General features: G+C 29.2%; 1 protein-coding gene and 1 long non-coding RNA gene across 2 annotated transcripts in view; one reads left to right on the forward strand and one right to left on the reverse strand.

Moving 5' to 3' along the window:
* Window positions 1–565: 565 nt before the first annotated feature.
* The window catches only part of LOC129980811 (uncharacterized), a 38,147-nt gene continuing 15,797 nt past the window's right edge, over window positions 566–22,915 (forward strand). The window contains exon 1 of the long non-coding RNA XR_008785253.1: window positions 566–610. This is a non-coding gene — a long non-coding RNA (uncharacterized LOC129980811). The remainder of the gene's footprint in view (window positions 611–22,915) is intronic.
* Window positions 18,941–22,915, reverse strand: part of LOC129980809 (transforming growth factor-beta-induced protein ig-h3-like) — a 63,286-nt gene continuing 59,311 nt past the window's right edge. The window contains exon 14 of the mRNA XM_056091192.1: window positions 18,941–19,391. Within this exon, the coding sequence (XP_055947167.1) occupies window positions 19,141–19,391 (251 nt within the window). The 3' untranslated portion in view covers window positions 18,941–19,140. The remainder of the gene's footprint in view (window positions 19,392–22,915) is intronic.

Consider the following 22,915-nt stretch of genomic DNA (forward strand, 5'->3'; position numbering starts at 1 on the left):
TGCACAGATTAAATTTAATCAGAATTATATGCATGAACTTCATTAAATGTTTCCTAGTTCTAGATTTCATTTATTTCATATTAATATTTCATTCTAATAAGGAAATTGACTTTTTTCAGCCATTGCCTCATTACGAAATCCATAAATCACAACTTTGATATTTTAGATCTGATTAGTGACTTTGCAAAACAGACTTCCTCGAATAATTTGACATTTTATAAAACGTTTCATTCTTTAATAAGCTTTCCTTTTTGAAAAAAAGGAAAACTTATTATTATTAACTTATTAAAACTATCCTTTAGATAGTTTTCCTTTTTTATAAGAACGCAAGTCATTAAAAAGGAAAACGCATTTCCACCGCATTTATTTATTCATGTTGTATTGAGCTTCAATCAAACAACACAAAATGTACTCTAATGACCATTCATTCAAATATTTGAACAACGAAAACTTCTACAAATGAACCGATAACAAAAGAGATAAGGAGAACCAAAATATGTCGAAACTCAGATAGGAGTGTTTTCTAAGTTAATCTATGATATTTAGTTTAAATCAGCAAAACCTTCTAAGATGTTTCTGAAAGCAGGCAATTACTGGATTTGCTGCTTTGGTGAGTTCTCTATCCTTTTTTCGAATATTTGCGACTGATATTTATTTTCCCATTTTGAAGAAGAGCATAAGAAATTTTGAGATTCATTGTAATTTAGCAACTTACAAGAAGTATTTTTTTAACTCTTCGGGGAAGAGGAATGTATGCAAATTAATTATTCTTGTTTTTAAGGGGACAGAGGACTCTATTAGAAACTTTTGGGAACTATCCAGTTAAAGTTATGAAATTTTTTATGCATATATATTAAAATATAAATACGTAAAAAAATACCTCTTGAAAAAAGAAAATTTTAAAACGGAATATATTATTTTAAAAAGAAATTTAAAAGATATATAATTTTTAAAAATGTAAAAATATTCCAGGAAATTTCCTGGAAAAATATTCCAGCAAAAATATTCCAAAAATGTAAAAATATTCCATTATTATTATTATTCTTTTCTTATAACCCAATTTAAATTTATTTGAAACAAAACTTCATATGATTTTGAAATTTCAATTAACTGCTAATTTTTTAGAAATATTTTTATAGGAATTTTATGTTATCCTGAATTAAAATTGACTTTTAACTAGCTAAAAAAACTCGAAACAGAAAATGCATACCCAATTTTTTTAATGTTTGATCGAAATCTTTATTATCCATTTCATTTCATTTCTTCAAAAATTAAGGCACATGGTACATTTCAAAGATATTTAAATAGATTTAAAATATCATTTTGGGAAAAGTCATTAATATGTACTTTTTTTTCTTCTTAAACCTTCAAATATTTTTTTAACAATATGTTTTACAATGCTATTTTAGTTGAATATAAAACATATATTTTGGTGATTAAACGTTAAAAATAAAATTGCACATTTTTGTCCATTTTTTGCTTCTTTCAATAACGAATCAAACTGTTCAAATTTGGACAAAGAAATCTATAAATTAGAGTACAACGGAGTGCAAGAAAATTTTGCTCAAAATTATCAACTTATATTAATATTCAAAGAATGTTTCATAATTTAAATAATGACCATTAAGATTCAGTCCCGCATTCAATATTTCCCTATGCAATAAAAAGTTAAACATTTCAGATAATTTATTAATTTCAATCTTATCTTACAGAAAACCACAATTATTATCTTTTAGATCCTATCTGAATGTAAGAAAATGTTTTTTTGTTAAAATTAGGTGTTTTATAGTTATTATAAAGATAAATAACAGACTTTTGTAAGAATATGCTATTTTGTTTTCCTTACTGGTATAAACTGAGCAAAAGTTTGAATCTCATTATTATCAAACCTATCTAAACGAAAGAAAAAGTTATCCTTTAAAGTGATTGTTTTATAGTTAATTTGAGAAGAAATAATATGTAGATTTTTCAAAGAAGGGAGTCGAACGAATGTTTGTATATTTTTATCATTATTTAATAATTTCTGAAATGTTTTCCTGATTTCAAAATGAAAGTTATATTTTCAAATGTTTTTATCCCTTTGTATGTAATATGAAGAAAAAAATTTTTTTTTTAATTATTCTAGTTAATTTCAATATTTTGAATGCATTTTTTCTATTCAAGTTACGCATAATACTTTAAAGTATGAATAAAGAATCTTATAACCTTAAAAGAGCAATTCTTGTATGTATATAAATTTATTTCGTGTATTTCGAAAACGGCTCTGACGATTTGAATCAAATTTTATATTCAGACAAATTTTTGCTTGTTAAATTTATCTATATAGGTCTCTTTTCTGAAAAAACGCAGTTTTACACACAAAAGATTTTTTTAAATAACTAACTATTAGAACAGGTATATTCTTTTTACCATTTCGAAGTGTGGGCAGTGTGTCAAAATAACATGAATGACGCGAGTGTTATGGGTCCTCGGTTCGAATCGCGCTTTTTGTTTTATTTTTTAGTTATGTTTTTATATTTGATATTTTTGCTTTTTAAATTTATTTATATAAGTATCTTTCCAGAAAAAATGCGCTTTCACACAAAAATGATTTTTATAATTAATAATTACAGTCTTTTTTCTATTTTCTCCCATGTTGACAATGTCATATAGCGCCTCTCGTACCTTATTTCACCCTGGTAAAACTTAGTGCAAATTTCAAAATATGAGTAACGATAAATAAACTGTAAAATGAATAATGTAATACAGCAGACTGTTTCGAATAACACATTAAATTAAGTGAATTCATGGGTTGTTTTTTAAAAATTTAAATGACCAGTTCATATGAAGGAGAGATTGAAAAAAATTCATCATGGTTTGTATCTAAATATTTTCTCCAAAAAAAATAAATACTATTTTACAAAAAAAAAAAAAAAAAAAAAAAAAAAAAAAAAAAAACTGCTGATGAAGTTCGATTTTCCAGATATTAGTTACTAAATTATGATAAAATGCATTTTATAAAAACAAACCGTTTTAAGGAATCGTACTCCTATGATTCTTAAAATTTTTTAAAATCAGGTTTCTTTGGTTAATTAATTTTAATTTTTGTCCCTAAGTTTGAATTATTTGTCAGAAATTATCATAATTCCAAATTTAATAGGTACATGTTAATGCATCAAAAATGAACTAGTTTTCTGAGAAATTTAAATTCACATTTAAAATTGTACTTAATGGATTGTAATTTAATATTTAAAGGTAGATTAATTCCTTTCCATTTCGAAACAAATTATTTACAAATCAATAATTAATTTTGAGAGACAGTGCAAATATTTATATTTTTTTAATTAACTAAATGTTAACCCCAAATATAAACCGAAAGATTTGAAATATGCTTTTTTTTCAGTTATTTCGCATTAATTGAAAGCTTAGCACTTTTTAACATAAAAAATTATGATTCCTAAATATTCTTAAAAATTCACGAAATAGAATTTTAACTTTTTTTCACTTGGCGAAACTCGCCAAATGTGGCGTCTTCATTATTGCGTAACGAGATTGCAATGCACGAAGAGAAAGGCGTTAAGTCGAAGAAGTAAAGATTTCTTCAAGAGATTTATGCAAATTTGAGATGGCAGGAACAGGAGATGGGTAATTGCAGACATAAAACAATGGGTAACTGCAGTCCAGATGACTTCTGGGATACAAATTGAATAACACAGAAAAACAATGCAGTGACGCTCCGTGCATGTGGTCTGGGACGAATGATTTATGGCAGTAACTAGAGATGACATTTAATGAACATTTTTCAAATGAATGTCGTTGAACACATGGAAACACCATCGAAATATTGCATCGCTATTTTTTTCGGTTGTAGTTTTTATTGCGGTCTGCTTGCTTCCTTAGAATCTCTTAGTTTATCGTTTTAAAAAGAATGTGCTACCATCACGATTCAAGCGTGGTGGTTTATAGACTTCAGACTTAAAAGGAGAAATTTTTCATTCTTTTATTCCAAGATGAGCTAACGAAGAAGGCAATTTTCATACCAGCTATCATGAATGTTTGTATTGTTGGAAGGTTGTATTGAATCGTACAATTCTTATTATACTCGAAGCGTGGATTTAAAATTAACGCATTCAACGAGGGATTTGACGAGATTTGCCATATCATGATCAGATGGTACTAATCATGATAATGGTATTGATCACAACAAACAAACTTGTGGTCACTCTTCACAACTAGAAGGAATGATCATCTCAATAGTTTTTTTTTTCTTTTTCGTATACTTAGCATAGAGAAAATGTAGTAAACGTCAAAAAAATTCGAAATCGAAATTTTGGCGAATCTCCATGTTTCAGACCTTTTTGAGTTCAAAAAACACTTTTTTGTGAAGTGTGTGTTTGTCTGTGACAAATATAGTTCAAAACTGATTTGAGCTAGATGGTTGAAATTTGGTATACCGTCTAAACACATTTCTACCAAATTTTTAGTAAAATATGCTGAGAGGAAATCCGCCTGGTCCAGCTGTTCGAACATACGATAACACGATAACTACAAAACGAAAAGATCTAGATAAATAAGATTCGGTACACAGATTTAACAACTATAGTGTAGATACCTGTAAAATTCTCGGCCATATCCAATTATGGGTTGACTGTCTGTCGGTCTGTACTTTCAGATACATGTAAACGCGATAACTCAAAAATACAATAAATTAAATACATCAAATTTGGTAAGAAAATGTGTGACTACAAGTGCAGTTTGTGTCAAATTTTTGTTTCATTCGGTTGAGAAAAACATGCCAAAAATACAAATTTGATTTTTGGATATTAATAACGCATGCCAGAGATTAATCGTCAAATATCTCTTCAAGTATCAGATTAGTAAAATTACTACACTCGATAAATTCATTAAAAATGCTTAATTCATACCAAAAATCATTATTTCGTAACCATTGCACGCCACTGCCATGTAAGGCACTCTCTGAGATGACAAGTTTATTAAAAAGTACGGGAGAAAGTTTGGGGGTAAACCTCCCCTCTCCGCTGTTTTTTTTTTTTTCTTATATTAACACATTATGGTCCAATTTGTGCTCCAAAGTCTAATTAAGAAAACTGAACATGAATTTTGAATATCATGCTTTCTATATATAAGCTTAAAATTGGCACACATCTGCAGTTTTTGTCACAAAACAGCATACCAAATTTCATTCGTCTAGGTTCTTCCATTTTGGAATCATCATGTTCATACACAGGTAAATATACTGACCAACAGCCAATCAACTTTTCTGAAAGATTTTGTTGCAAAATTTGATATAAATGTACTTATGAAGTCGATATGATTAATTTCACCCATTTAGATTTTTTAAAAGTTTTTGCCATTATACTCACATAGACATAAACAAAAGAAAAGATAGATTTCCGATAAAAGAATTTCGTCCGAAATTTGTTAGAAATCTGCATACTTAGCAGAAAAGTCAGGTACTAAATTTCATGTCTGAACTTTATTATATTTTTTTAGTAATATTCATGGGTCGACAGACAAAATTCTAACCAGAGAGAGGGGATTCCTCAAACTAGCTTATTCCCTAGTAAGGGATTTATTTCCATCTCTCCTCTCAAAATTGTGGAGGGTGGGCATGACCGTGAAACTGAGAAAATATAACCGTGGAAATATAATTATTTTGGGTATAACCGTGAAATAAAAATCTAAACTGAAACTTTAGATTTTTTTTCATATCTCCACTCAAGAGTGTTTTATTTTTGATAGTATAGTGAAAAAATCTGAATAAGCATTTCGAATCTTTTTTTTTCTTTTTCCCTTATATGATTAAAACCAAAACCTGATATAGAACTACCAAAGTTTATCAAAGTCATTGAGCATTTCAGTTACTGCATTTACATACAAATGAACGAACTAACAGACAGACTGCCAATCCTTGATTCGAATCCTCCATGCGAATCCTTGATTTGCATGGAGCTATACTTTATATTTTAAAATTATGAGCTAAATTTAATCCATTTAGCGCATTAAAGTCTAAATAAAGTGTAAATTATTGTTTTCACTTACACTTGAACAAACAGACTTCTGGGAGAGATTTCGTTCAAAATTTGATAGAATATGCATATTTGGTCTTGAGTTCATGTACTAAATTTAATTCTCTCTGTTAATTCCATATACCAAAGTTATGGCTTTAAGCGTTTTTCAGTTATCCTTTTTATAGACAGATAGACATAATTCAAAAATATGTTTTTCAAACTCAGGAAAGTCTTCAAAATCTTTAAGTCGAAATTTGCGATGATTGCAACATTTTCTGTTTGTTTACTTTGCATGCCAGAAAATAATAATAAAGATAAGAATTTTTACCTCAAAAAAATAAAGTTATTTCCGAAAGCACTGGTAAGATAACCCTGAAACGAGTCTTTGTGTGTTTTAAAATCCTTCGAAGATGCTGAAAGTGTTACTTTACTTTTTATCTTCTCATATACGAATTATATACTGAGAAATTATTATAATCTTCAAAAAATTTGGAATCGACATTTTAACGAATCTGCATGTTTTAGATCTTCGAAAAACACATTTTTGAAATTTTTGGAATTGTTTGTGAAGACGACAGCTTAAATATTCATTAAGGTGGACTTATGGAATGATCTTATTACATGATCTATGACTTTATTACATGATCTTTATAAATTTCTGTCAAATTTTGGTCGAAATCCATTCACAAGAAGTTTGTCTAGTTGCGCAAGTGTAAGTGAATATGATAAGAATAAAATACTAAAATGAAACTTTAAAATTAAAATTTTTTTCACCTAAAGAGTAGATCAGGTCAAAGTTTGAATCAAATCCATCAAGAGGCTCACCATTTGTCAGTCTTAATTCGTATACATGCAAATGCGGAAATTCAAAATCGCATCCATTTGAATAAATAATATTTGGTTTGTGTTCTTGTTATTAAAATTGTAATTTCGTATCAAATTTTGTTTTCATCAGTTGTAAAAAAGATTTTAAAAATGCATACATTGTTTTCTTCATTATACCTTGAAGCAATCCCATCGGCAGGCATCTCAGACATGGGGATGAAAAGTTCCGATATGATGACTCATTCTTGCCACCGTGGTGATGACAGAAATGGTGTCGGATCAGTTACTCCCCATCAATGACGGGACGGGTTTTACACTGGCGGTGATGGCCCTTAGGACTCAACCTTAGCTTTTGATGTTCATGCTGTCGTTGCGTTGCGTGCATCGTTAGATTTTTCCGAGTGCTTCTGGGTGGGTCGGAGTAACTGTTTCTGATTATATTTTGAAACAAAAACTCTCATTTAAGTATTATGAAAATAAAAATCTTACTCAACCATAATTTTTATGCAACTCATAGGAGGATAACTCCTTATTTGGGTGTATCGAAGAAAGTTTCTGTGTATGTTCCAAAGGGTTGTTCACTTGGATTGAACGATAAACCAAAAAACAGGCCAGTATTATCAAAAAGTTATTTGATTTTTTTTTTCCTTTCTTTTTAATGATTTTTGATATTTTGATTCCTTGATATTTGATTTTTTGAATTTCTTACGTCTATAAAAATCAAAAGTCTTATGCCAAAACTTTTCAATTCAAATACATAAATTTAAATTACATATTTGGGACAGTTTTGGAATAAACCAATTTTTGTAACGAAAAATTCTTATATTTTGCAAACTTATTATTTATATCCTTTTGTCTGGATTACTTTTTAAAAAGCCTTATCCTCAAAGAGAGTCATGAAAAAAATTGAATGCTTATATTTCTTTCAGATTCTTTAAAGATCGCATTCAAAAGTAAGAAAATAATTCTTATTAAAACTTTCATTCAATCATAAAAATACAAATTATATATTTAAAATTCTGCTTATTAATTTATGCTTTAACGCGTTCGCTGCCACTACTCACACCTGAAATTCGGATCATATATCTAGTTAGATTCCCCAGTCTTTACTATCTCTTAACTATAATACAGAAAGGATCATCTAATAAGATCGATGGTTTGATAAAATTGCATATTATCTGTAACGCACAGGCGCATAATCCAGCAACTAATGTGTTAACCTTTTAGTCTATGCATTGTATATTCATCGCATTATTACTTCTTAAAAATTATAAACAAATCTTAGTCATTTAAAGATCGACACGAAAATTATAATCCCGATCCAAAATATCAATTTGTTTTTATTTCTATGTTGAATTAATAAGATAATAAGAAAACAGATTCCCTGAACAGAAGGTATCATTTAATTAAATAAAAAAGAAAAACATTGAATTAAGTAATGAAATATTTTATTTCCCTACATGTAGCAAATACTTTTAATGTAGTTCTTTAATTTCTAAAATATTACCTGCTATTCTATCATTCCTATTGTTTTCAAACAGAGATAGACTAGAAATAATCTTGATGATTCAGATATTCGTTTTCTTCTTCTGACGACGAATAGACGCGTGACAAAATTCTTTACTAATCCTTTTTAGGCAATAGTTGTTAGTTCTTGTTCTCTCTTTTCCATTTTAGTTTCATTGAATGCAAGATTCCATTGTTTCCATCCATATTCGTCATATACTGAGCAAATGGATGAATTGTAGCCTTAGAACATGTTTAAATTAATGTATTAAACCAGAGGTCACGGTCTCTCCAAAACTTTCTCGCATACTCTCTAATAAATTCTCATGCTGGAGTACACCTTAAACGGCACTGGCATATAATAGTTAAGAAATATTAACTTTTGGCCCTGAATTGGTGATTTTTACTGAATTTACCGTGTCATCTTTGGCAAGTTATTTGGCTATTAATCGTTGGCGTACTTTAATGCAAATATCGAATTTATGTTTCAGGCAAGTTTTTCTCATCTTTGGCGAGTTATTTGACTATTAATCGTTGGCGTACTTTAATCCAAATATCGAATTTATGTTTTAGGCAAGTTTTTTTCAATTGATTGAAACAAAAATTTGTAGCCAAACTGCACTTGTAGTCACAAAATTCCACACCAGGTTTAAAATATTTAAGTCATTGCGTTTTTTAATGATCGCGTTTACATGTTCTGAAAGCACAGACCAACAGACAGCCTACCGGAAGTTGGATTGGCTCAAAATTTGATAGTTGTCCACATTTAGATGTCAAATCTGTTAACCAAATTTTATCTATCTAACTCTCTTCATTTTGTAAGTATTGTGTTAATTTATATTCGAACAACAGGACAGACACACTCCTCGAAAAAGATTTTACTCAAAATTTGGAAGAGATATTCAAATTTAATGTAAAGACCATATACCAAATTTCATCCGTCTAACTCAACGTGTTTTTGAGTTATCTTTGTCACAGACAGACAAACGGACATTTTTCAAAAATGTGTTTTTAGAATTCGGGGAAGCTAAAACATGAATATTTATCAAAATTTCGAGTTCGAATTTTTTGACGATTATTATAATTTTTTTATTCTAAGTATATGAGAAAATAAAAATAGAGATACAATTATGATGTTCTATAAATCTTGCGAACTCCATCGAGGCTCCAAATTGTCGTGGCGGTTTGTCGACTCAAGATTCAGTAATGCTGCAAAATATATTTTCTGGCTTTAAAAGGCATTATCTGTCCAAACTTAAAATGCATTATCTGTTCTCCCTTCGCCTCTTCCACCTGCTTACACAATCTGATATGTTTAAGATTTAATTTTATATTATGAAAGTAATCAATTATGCTTTACAGAACTCTTCCATTCATTGAATTCTATTCAAAATTTAGGGTTTTAATATCAAGACGACACATTACAATTTATTAATCGCTCTAATTTTGTGTTTGGATATCTGCGTTCATCAAAATTTATTTACCATGTTAATTGTGTGTTCGGAATTCTGAGCTCATCAAAATTTATTTATCATGCTCATTGTGTGTTTAGAGCTCTGAGCTCATCAAAATTTATTTATCATGCTCATTGTGTGTTTAGAGCTCTGAGCTCATCAAAATTTATTTATCATGTTAATTGTGTGTTCAGAATTCTGAGCTCATCAAAATTTATTTATCATGCTCATTGTGTGTTTGGAGCTCTGAGCTTATCAAAATTTATTTACCATGTTAATTGTGTGTTTAGAGCCCTGTGCTCATCAAAATTTATTTACCATTCTTATTGTGTGTTTGGAACTCTGCGTTCATACATATTTATTTATCATGTTAATTATGTGTTCGGAATTCTGAGCTCATCAAAATTTATTTATCATGCTCATTGTGTGTTTGGAGCTCTGAGCTCATCAAAATTTATTTACCATGTTAATTGTGTGTTTAGAGCCCTGTGCTCATCAAAAATTAATTATCATGTTAATTGTGTGTTTGGAGTTCCGTGTTCATCAAAATTTATTTATTAATTGTTGTTTGAAGTTCTGTGTATACACACGGACAATCTCTCCGATTGTTGGACTCAATAAGAAATATAGTATTTTTAATTTTAGAATATAGTTCTTGTGCTAAAATTCATTTGTCTAGCTTGTTGCGATTATGAGTCATCGCATTCACTTACAAAGCGAGTTAAATTAATAAACAACAAATTTCTCGAAGTCTTATTCCAAAATTTGATACAGATAAAAAGTTTTATTATAAAACCAACAAATGAATTTCATCTAGCTCTCTGAGTATTTGAGTTATCGTTCTCACATTCATGTTCATGAACATACAGATAAACGTTCCTTTGAAAATTGCCGGTCGAAATTTGCTGAAAATGTTCAATTCTTGTGTAACGACCGTATGCTAAATTTCAAAGTGTATCTTTTATTTCTGTTTATTCATTTATTTAAAGGCCGACGTCCTGGCCTAGCGTAGCCTGGGGTAGCGCGTCGTCACCGTGGTCTAGGTGTTCCGGGCTCGAATCCTGGTTCGGGCATAGTTGTTCTCTTCCTTGTATTCTCTCTGTGTGGTGCGTGAATGAGCCCCCTTGTAAAAAGGGGTTGTGCAAGCGAGAGTGTGTGTGTTATCCTCATTTGAGCTAGAAGCCAGACTTCTATCCTCGGGTGCTCAGGGTTCTTTACCCTCAGAAACTATTGCGCAAAATTTGGCTTAAAATAGTCACACGACAAAAAAAATTATTTTAAGAGAGGAGAGTCAATTAAATACGCAAGTTCATAAAAGTTTGGCAGCTGAGGTTTTTTTTTTTTTTTTTTTTTTGATGATGATTTCAATTCTCTCTCTTAATAATTAGAAAATAAGAATTTTTGTTTATTTTTAATAAACAAAAATTGTTTATCAAAAGTAAACAAATAACAAATATTTGTTTATTTTTGATAAACAAATATTGTTAACTTCATTGTAAACTCGGTGATTTCTTTTCTCTTTTTTTCACTTTAGTGGAATTTAATGAGTAGTATGTAATGTTTTAATATTAAAAATAAATTTTAAAACGATCCAATTATACAAAATTCACAATTTAAGAAAGATTTTATTATAAGCATCAAATAGAATTAATGGTTTGAATTTCACATTTGGCATTTAGTTACTTCAATAAAATTATTATTCATATCAGTATGTAAAATATTGAATTTTTTTTATTTATTTATTTAATATATATATATATATATAATATATTTAAAAAAATATTTTTTTATTTTATTTTATTTATATATCTTGTTTTTACAAAGTATATAAATAGTATCTCTTGTTTGGTCAGGCTATTCAGATATTTCCATACTTTAAGGACTTTTATTCTGTCATTAACATTTTAATGAAATATTACAAACATGCATCTCTGTATGATTCTAATAAATATTCTTGGCAATTTAATTAAGAGAAGAATACTAAATTATCTGTGTATATTTTTTAATGTATAATGAAAGTTAATTAATTTTAATAAAAAACAAGTTGCAAAAATGTGCTGAGATATAGAGTGAACATTTTGTTAGTACTGTGAATTACATTGCTTCAAAATGTTGTATATTTTTTATAAAAATCATTTAATAAAGAAAAAATAGGTGAAATATGTACCTACATTAATATATATCTACAATTAAAGAAATTTTTTGCCCATATTGGACCTCCAATTTTTTAAAGTATAATTAAAATCAAAAATACTTTTAGTTTCTCAAACTCATACCCGGTCTCAAAGAATAAAGTTCGGTTTTTGTGCGTTGTGTTATTTCATCATATTTTATTATGTTTTCAAATATAACAGAAGATTTCGCAATTATTATGTCTGTATTGTTTGAACAAACATTTGATGTCTTTAATATTATTTTAATACAATTTTCATTTTCTTTGCATTTTCCACTTCCTGTTTTTGAAATCCAACAATAGTTATAATTGCTTTTTGGGATATCCCTGTATAAAATAACAGTCCCGCTTACAATAGTCTTGAGCAGATATTTAAGTAATTTTTTATGTTGCATTCTGAGCAACTCTTAGAAAAAAACCCAACTCCTCCTAATCTTATCCTTAAACTATTTTTATAAAAATATCATAATAAACAGCAGCCAAATAAGTTTTATATCTAATGATATAATGACATATTTTGCGAAGCTCATTTAAATGTTAGTCTTTTGCTAAATTAATTATGTATATACAAACAATTGTTCCCGTACTATAACCACGGGACGCTTTCTCTTAAGTCATATTTTACGCAATGTACCGGGTGTCCCATAAATTTGTAAATACTTTAAAAATTCATAAAAATTGAAGGACTAGGTATATTTGAATGCGGTTTGCGAAACTATTATTCTCATAAAGGGGGATTTTTTTTGATACAGAAAAAAAAATAATTCAAAAATTTGTCAATAGAGGGCACTGCACACAAGCAAATTAGTGGAAATATGCAAAATAAAGTTTTATGAAAGGCAGAGTGTGCGATTGACACATCATTTCTAAAGGTTTGTATTAAGATGTTGACACTGGTGGATAAAGCACTATTGGTAAAGTTGTTTTATGTCAGCAACGAATCGGCGGCTGAAGCGTTACGAAAGTTTAGGACCCAGAAAAAATTGAAGAAAGGTTCAGGTCCGATCACTTCTGCTGGACTTGTTTCCCTAGTACGCCGTTTCGAAGAAACTGGAAGTTTGTGTCATGGTGCACCATGTGCGCAGTGGTGCACCTTATTTAACAACAGTCCGTACCCCCGATGTCTCTTCGCAAATGGACACGCTAAGGGGACAGTCTACAAGTGCAGTCAGTAGCGCACTTGTACGGTATACCAAAGACTTCGGTGTACCGTATCTTTCATGGTGTATTGCAATTGTACCCATACAAATTGCAATCGCTACATCAGCTCTTACCAAATGATACAGCTAAGAGATTGGAATTCTCAAATTGGGCTTTGGCGAAAATTGAAGATGATCCGCGATGGCTGCTGAAAATATTGTGGACAGATGAGGCTCATTTTGCTTTGCATGGAGCAGTTAATACCCATAACTGTAGAATATGGGCACATGAGAATCCACATGCTTACACTGAGGTGTCCCTGCATTCACCACGGGTTACTGTTTGGTGTGGTTTCACTGCATCCATTATTGTAGGCCCTCTTTTCTTTGAAAAGACCAGTAAAAAAGGATGGAAGACATGTTCAGTTAATGGAACAAATTACTTGGAAATGTTACAGAAGGAAGTGATACCGTCCTTATTGGAACACGATGTCCTTGACACAGTGACATTCATGCAAGACGGGGCACCTCCTCACATCGACACCGAAGTGAAGGCATTTTTGAGAAGAACGGATAATCAGCCGTCACTTTACACATGAATGGCCCCCACGCTCACCAGATTTAACACCCCTTGATTTTTGGCTATGGGGTTACCTTAAGTCTCGGGTGTACCGTCATAGGCCAACTTCGTTAGTGCAGCTAAAGGAAGCCATTCGCCACGAAATCTCATTCATTCATCCGGATATGCTGTATGATGCAGTTACCAGTGTTGTATCCCTCTTCCAAACTGTTATTTGTGGTGATGGCGGACACATAGAACAAGTACTGTAGTACTGATGTGATACGCATGTAAACAATTTCTTGCATGCAAATAAATGTATTTTTCCCGTAGAATTGTATGTTTTGCTTGTGTTTAGCACCCTCTATCGACAAATTTTTGAACTATTTTTTTTTTTTTGTATGAAAAAAAAATCCCCCTTCATGAAAATAACAGTTTTGCAAACCGCATTAAAATATACTCATTAATTCAATTGTTATGAATTTTTAAAGTATTTACAAATTTATGGGACACCCGGTATTTTGTTTATTTTACAGCTCAAATGTGATGATATTTGTTTGATCTAAATATTAGTCCAATTTTGGCGACCTTTCCCTCTCTTCTAAGTTCGAATGTAAAGATATGCATTATAAGTCTTTGCAATTTTTAATGATAAACTCTGATATTAGGAATTTTTCTAATAGTGATAAAAGAGATTTAAAGAATAAGAAGTAGTTATTAGGCAAATAAAAGAATGGATAATTAAATATTTTCAAAAGAATTCTTGGAGATCAAATGGAATTAAATCTTGGCACGTAGTTTTGGAAAAAATTGGTTTTCATGACGGATTTATTATTCCAACAAATTCTAAACTATGCAAATGCAATAAAATTGTTTTTCAATTAAATTAAATATCCAGACGTACAGGATTTTATAAAGATTAAAGGTTGTAGATGAGAAAATTAAATTATGGAAATGAGAACACTCTATTTTTCGGAGCTTCATTTAGACGATTAAAAACAGAATAATTTCCGGGAGAGTTCATGTCATTATGAATTATCTTCGGAAACGCAATAAAAAAGACAAGAAAAGATTTTTTTAAAAAGTATAATTAATTTTGAAGTAGAATACATTAAATCTCTTTATTCAGTATAAGTGGATTATTCAAAGTTAATGAATATTATTAGAATAAAGCCTTTAGCCTTAGTTACATTTAAGTCACTTATTTTGAAACAACGCGACGGCTATTTTGGGACGGATCTTGTAATTTCGAATATTATCAGGAGAGAATCCCCTTCCCTCCCTTAATTTTATCATTAGCGGTTTTAGATTAGCGGTAACAGATTTAGTGTACATCAGGTTCACTCCCTGTTATCAAGCTTCGAGCTTGAAACCCTCCGGCCGAAAGCCTTGATTTTACCTCTAAGAAACGATGGACCCCCTTGTCAAAGCAAAAAATTACAGATTCGTGAAAAATGCACAATTTATAAAAGTTATTAATTAAAAATGTCTTCTTATTAGATGTCTGTCTAAAAATTCCATTTTAATTACTGAAATATTTCAGCACCTGCTAAACTTCTATTGTTTTCACTTAACCCCATCTTCTAAATTAATACAAGTAAATAGAAAGAAATATTAGAACATATTTCTTTATTTAACTTCAAATTTGATGTAAGAAAAAATAACTTGTTTTGAAGTTTCACATCTAGAAATTGTTCTGGCAAACGTAAATACACTGAATATTTTATTTACTACGGTGCAGATAGTATTGTTCATTTATCTAAAACTATATTTATCTTAAAATACTTGCGTTCATTTATCTAACTATAGTTCTTTGTTAAGAAGAATTTAAGAATGAGTCAGTACAAAAGGTATTCTTTGAGGTATTCAAATTTTGACTTTTATACTGCAAAATTTGCTGCCCGAACTATTTTTTGACTTTTAGCATTCATATAAATACCCTAGTAAATAATTAATTTATATGAATCACCCTCAAGTATGCAACTTTTAGAAGAATAAATTGCCCATAAAAATGAATTTAATAGCATTGTAACCCGAATGTATATAGATAATAAAAAATAATTTCCTGAAATCTACTTAATATTTTTTTTTTTAAAAAAGCTTTTTATTAAGTTAGGTAAAAAATTTGTCATAGAAGAATCTGAATCTGAATCTGAATCAGATTGAAGATGATAAAAAAAAAGATTTCGAACTTTTAATACAAAACATCATAACATAATAAAGTCAGGCTTGATTCGTCTTGTATACTATCTTTTAAATTCTACTTTAATTTTAGAACAATAAGTTGCACATAAAAAAGTGTTTAATAGCGTCGCAATTCGAATGTGCATTATTAATAAAAAATAATTTTCAGAAATATACTTAATTGCAAAAGCATGTTATGAAGTTAGACAAAATATTTGTCATGAAAAAGCATTTTTATCCTTAAAAAAGTTTTATTTCCTGCAATTTTATAATGGTGTAAAAGCGGTTTGAGGCAGTAACGTGCCTCAAAATTATTAAGGAAAGCTTTAATTAGATTATTTTTTTAATTAAAATCCAATTAAAATTTATTTCCTTACTCAAATAATCACCTAGTATCCATGGAGTAAGTATGCATCAAATTTGGCAACTAACGATACCTGGGACATATAGAGAAATTTCTAAAGGATTACTGCCTCGTATAATTTACAGAAATCATGTCATCCTAAAAATTTCATCATAGGTTAAAAATGTTTAATTGAACGTGTTCTTGTTTCTTCCTTCATGTGCAGTATTTAAATGAAGACAAAATATATATATATACTACTCGTGTAACTTGTCCATTTCCGTTTGCTATTTTACTAGAAACGCATCTTCAACAATTTTTTAATAATTTTTTTAACTTTATATTATTTTTAACATTTGTTCGAATAAATTGCTTTTTCAATCGCATTTTAAGTTTAGAAAGTGTTTTAAGTGGATGCAAATTGTTTTGAATAAAATTAAAATGCAAAAAATTGTCATTTCTCTCTATTATGTTAAAGTTTGCGTTATTAGTTTACTTTAATCTCAACAGGTGGCGTCTGCAATTCAAATTTTACTGGTAGTATCAGAAATCGAATTGCCGATATTAAACCACAGTTGTGCTTGTTGCAATTCCAGACACTTTCCATTGAATAATATCATTTCGTTTTCCAATAGTTATAGCTATTTTGTGGTAGGAAGTGAAAATAAATAACTGTTTCCTACATTTTTTGTTTCATTCACGAAACTTACTATACAAATTTGTGAAAGTTTATCCCTTCTAATTGTATGTTGAGCGCATTTCCTTATTATAAGACAGGCCCAGGTCTTTTTTCTGTTATTCCTTTTATGATTCATGTAATATGTGGTTTTTAGGTAGTAATGGAACTGCTTTAGAGGACTTTTCTTGGAAAACGAATCAGCAAGGACTCTGTGTTTTAAGAGATATTTTCCTAAGCATGGATTGTTTCTTGAGATTAATCGAGCAGGACAGGACGAATTATATCTTTTTATCGATTTAATTCTTCATTTATAAGAGATAAAACTGAAAATCTCTTCGTATTGACGATTGAACTACAACATTCTGTCAGTAGTATTCATCACAGGTATTTGTAATTTTGTATATTGTATACAGGATAAAAACTTGTGAAATATTCACCATTCCTATGGATAATATACACTGTATTCATAAGAAAATGGTAGGTAATTTTCAGTCTATTTGCCTTTCTCTGTCTTTTTTTTTCTTCTGATCTTGCAATAACATTTGTGTGTAGAAAGAGAATGTGTAGAGAGACTATGATAGAAGTTTCATTTAGCATATTTTTCTACAAGTTGGTGTATTCAAATTATTTCATTATGAAATTGAATTGAAATAATTGATTTTATTTAATTACTTCCAGAGGGTTAGAATTCTGAAATTCTGCCCACTATTTGTTTCTTGAACTTGTACAGTGATTTTGCATAGTTAATAAAGAAGTTGCATTTAACATGTTTTCATTTTATTTAATTTGACTTGTCTCATGTTCGAATTTCGTAAATTTCCAGATAGGATAGAATTTTGAAATTTTGTATACTAATAAATTATTGAGGGTAATATACTTTTTTAATAGAATCAAACACTAATTATCAGTTTAATGACTAAAATTATTAAATTCTTATTCTTACTAGTGGCGTCATCTGGTGGTGAATTTGAAAAATAAATTGGTATGATTTCATAACAGTAATAATGAATCCTAGATAAATAATTGAAATATAGAAAATTATTTAAATAAAAATGTTCAAACTTTCTAACATATTAGTAAAAATGTGCTTTTAATTTTTTTTTATTAAATGTTTGAGTTTTTATTTATTTATTTATTTATTCTTCCCAATAATAGTTTTAAAACTTGAAAAGACTTCATTTGAGAATATAAATGGATTTCTCTATTTTTTCTATGAATAAAATTTTATATAGTTTTCGAATTTTTAATATGAAATTATTCAATATAAAATCCAACAAAAAATATATTAGAATATCTTTTATATGATTTGGACTCTAAATTACACTGCTGTTCATTATTTCAGTTAAATGCCAATATTAGAACATTTTTTCTCAAGAAATTTATTGAGTTCTTTTCTTACATATTGTGAAATTTTATTAAGATAACAAGAAAAGAATTTAATAATAGATTATAAACAAATAATATTTTGTTACTTTGAAAATTACATTATTTAACACTTTAATTTTGTATTCAAAACTACAAAGCCATCAAATCTCACAATTACATATAAAAAATTAAAGCTTGTTGTTAATAATAAAAAAGAATAAAACAGTTAAAATTCTTTAAAAAGTTTAATTAAAATTTTTTGTGCCATTATTAATTTAATAGAGCTTCTTAAAAAGACATCATTGAGTTTCAAAACAAATTTCTTTTTATTCTTCCTTTTCTGTATCTAAACTCATAATATTGATTTTATAAATTTATAAAAGTTAATTCATTTTCAGAATGGAAATATGATTATGTCTATGTTACTATAATCTAATAAGTATTTTAAGATAAATTCTTGTAATCATAAAAAATGTACGTCATATTTGAATTCCTATCAGTTTCTGTATTTTAATAATAAAACATATCCATTTTAATAAAAAAATTTGACATCCAACGTCATTGTACTTAAATAATAAAACATGGCGTATAACACAATAATTAAATATTACATCCGTTTCAATAAAATATTTCAAAATCATGGCAAAATTTATTTGCCATAGAATATTTATTGTAATAACTCGCTTCTTTGATCTAATATTACCATAAATAAGATTTCAAGATATTTATACATGTAATGTTTGTTTATTTAGTTTCTTTTTTCTTCAATGTAAAAGTCTTTCAGTCTTTCTGAGGTATTTTGGATTTCTTCATTCACACATATGCAGTTATTATACGTAAAAAAATTCATAACTGACATGCGAACGAACTATCGAGTAGATATTTAGTATTCTTGGCTAGTTTCATAACCTAATTAGAAAACTGTCATGATGTCCTCCAGTTCTCATGACCAAGTCTTCTTGACGAACAATGGCGTCCACCATGTGGATAACTCCATTGGAAGCCATGATGTCACAGTCGACGATGTGAGCGCCACCTATTCTCATCACACCAGCCCTGTGGTGATCCAGTTTAAGCAGCGATCCATCCACAGCCCTTATTTGCTGGCGGCCAGCAAGCAGGTCTCCTTTAAGTTGAGAGCAACAGGCAGAACCTATATTCAAAAGAAAATCAAATATTTTCATCTGTGAAATATAGAAGCAATTTCTAACTTTCTCGAAATACAAATTGAAGGTACTGTCAAAAATTCGAATTCCAGATTTTTACAAATTTCGAACTCCCTGAGTACGAAAAACATATAAATTCGAATTTGTCTGCAAACGCAATAACTCAGAAACGTTTTGAGTCGACTGATGAAATTCGGAATATTGTCTTTATATCAAATTTATAAATTTTTTTATTGAATTTTGAATGAAATTTGTTGAGAACTAGTCTATCTGCCCGTCTATTCAAGTACAAATGAAAAGGATAGCAACATAACACAGAGCCTTATTAGCACAAGATATCACACTAGATTAGATATTAGCACAATATACTATATTTTTAGATATTTTGCATTGTTACCAATATCACGACGATACTGTAACAATATTGTTGGGTATTTTGTACTAATAGAGAGAGTAGTGGATAAAATTAGGTACACAGATTTAACATCTAAAAAGCAGATACTGATCACATTTGTAATGAAATCCGCCATGAGGTTGATTGTCTGTCTATCTGCATTTTCATAAGCATAACAATGCAATGACTTAAATATAATATGGCATATGTGATTTTGCGACTAATATGGTAGTTCTGTGTAAAATTTTGGTTCAACCGGTCGAAAAAAAGGCATCCAAAATAAATATTTCATTGTTGAGTAAAGGTGTATTAACGGCATGCATGGATTTAATTCAAAATTTGAAAGAAATCTACAAATTTGGTACAAAGACCGTATACTAAACTCATCCATCTTGCTCAAACCATTTTTGAGTAATCGAGTTCACAGAAAGAAAAAAAATAACTCCAAAAATGGGTTGTTTGGACTCAATGAGGTCTGAAACATGGAGATCCATCAAAATTTCTAAATCTTAATTTTTTGACTGCAGCAAAACTTCTTTGCATACTTCATATTTACGACGAAGCAAAATAGGGAAAATAAATATGAGTTTAACTTAAAATAAATTGAGATATTCTACGTGAATGCATAATAACTAACGAATGAAGTTAAAGGGCACTGTAATCTATGACGATATCATTTCCTCTTTGATGAAGAATCTGCATAAAGCTCAGTATTCATATCAAAAGTCATCTATCTTGTGCAATTGTACTTTTGCACAATCGATAGGCCTAGGTCTTTTCATCACTGGCTTTGGCAATATGTAAGGTTTTCGCTAAAAGGTAATGAATTACAATCAGAGGTCTGAAACATCTATAATACAGATCTATTATACAGCTGATGTCAGAACATCAATCGAACCTGTATAAAAGCGCCACAGAGAACTCATATCTTGTGAACAACCGTCAATCTTCGAATTATAAAAAATTTGATTAATGCTTACTTTTGGTGCGAAACCAGAAGTTAGACAGGCTGTTTTCGGAAGGTTTCATTGTGTAAGTAAATTGAATAATACAAGATTGGAATTTAAAAAGTAAAAACCATATAAAGAAGCAGTATTAGTACCAGTTTGAATTATGTAAATTCATTCAGTATAATCACTAGTGTTGTGCATGTTTTGTTCCCATTGGCGTAAAAATTGTAAAATGCTTTATTAGTATCCTTATCATTGATGACAAGTATGGATTAGCTTTTCACTTTAAGAATTTGTCGATTATTTCAGTAGTAATTCTTCCGATTCGCTTACCGAATGGGAATTAAGTTTCTATAAACTTCTATACCTTGTAATTTGATCCGAAAGGCAAAGAAATCACGTGGTAAAATTTAGAAACTTTCCAAGTTTTGGTTTAGTTTAGTTTAGTTATAATAACGTCCCGTTTTAAAGCAACACTAGGACTATTTTGGGACGGGCCTCGTAATTTTGAACCGCGGTCAGATGACAAGAACGACACCTGAGCTAGCACCCCTTGTCCACGCCACACCACACCAGCGGGAGGACGTTTGGAATGACGGATTTAACGTGCAACAGACCCCCCTTAAAGCGACGGCTTTTCGGTGGAATCGGTTCTCGAACCTGAAATCCTACGACTCACAAGCCGAGACCTTACCACCAGGCCACCGCGGCCCCATTGAAACTTTTCAAAGATAAAGCGATTATTAATTTAATTCTGCAATTACTTATTAAGGGCTTCCAAATTTGATTGTCAAAAAGTTAAAAATTCAGGTCTTTACACCATTAAATATAGTCTTCTAAAAGAAATCGAAATTAGACTTCCTTTGATAATTTTGGTGTAAAAATCACATAGCGATATTTCATTCATCCCATTTGTTCCATTTTTCATTTATATTTCTTCTTAAGTATATAGATATAATAAAAAAAATCTGAAAGTTTAAACCCTTATAAGGATTTCTATTATCCTAAAAAAAAGACCAATAGCAGTTTTTTTTATCTTAAAGTTATTGTCTTAACACGTTAACAAATAAATTGACAAATTTTCTTTAACTGACAAATAACTGAAACCAATAATGTCGTGAGTTATGCTGTAATTAATGAAACTTCACCCTTTTTTCAAAAATATTTTAAATTCGAGTCCTTCAGCAAGAAATAATAAGAATAAAATATATACGAATCTATTATTTTACTTTATTCTGTTCCATGCAAATGGGAAATCTTTTCATAAAGAGAAAATGAATCTTTATCTAATATAAAATAACGCTTGCGGTTTTATGAAAATAATAAAGAGTATTGTTCCCAATATTTTAAACAACGACTAGAATTTCCAAAATTAATTTAACTGACAAAAGAGAAAGAATTTTCTCTGAATTTTTAGACAATACAGGCGTTTTTCTCAAAAACTAAGTTCAGTGTTGAATCAAGTTATATATAAAATGTAGAGAGGTTTCCTGGAAAGACTTTAAGAATCGAAAATGTTTCTCCAAAAGCTAATATATTTCATATCTTGAATATCTCTTTTCAAATTCTGTGAATTTTGTTAAAATGTTGGATTTCTCAGAATTGCAAAGGAAGAGAAAGCAATCAATATTATTTTTGCTTTCACTTTGCTATGAAAAAAAAGACTTATTTCTTTAATCGTTTTTTTAAAGATAAAATGGAATGTAAACAAGCAAAAAAATGGCAAAAATAATAAATAGTTCATAAACTTTGAATTATTTTGTTTTAAAACAAAATAAAGCATTCTAAATAAAAAGTAATCCTAAAATTCCACATAATTTAATAAAAATAATTAACTGTTTTTGCTATGAGATAATATAAAATGCTTCATAAAAATGATTAGTTGATAATTTTGCATCACTTGGAAAGGAAATATAAAATGATTATGAAGCAAATAAAATCCAGCATAGAATGCATTACTTTTTTAAGCGAAACTGCATAATTTATTGCGAAACAAAAATTGGCAACATAATAAGGTTAAGATATATTTTTATTAGGAAAATAAGCTTTCTGGAACAAAAATGTGCAATTCTATTCAAGATAAAACAAAACAAAAAATAAATAAAGAATAAAAATGTTTTTATTTTAATTATTCAAAATTTTACAATTAAATAAAATCTGATTTTCT

The sequence above is a fragment of the Argiope bruennichi genome, chromosome 8 (assembly GCF_947563725.1).
Source record: "Argiope bruennichi chromosome 8, qqArgBrue1.1, whole genome shotgun sequence".
Taxonomy (NCBI): Eukaryota; Metazoa; Arthropoda; class Arachnida; order Araneae; family Araneidae; genus Argiope; species Argiope bruennichi.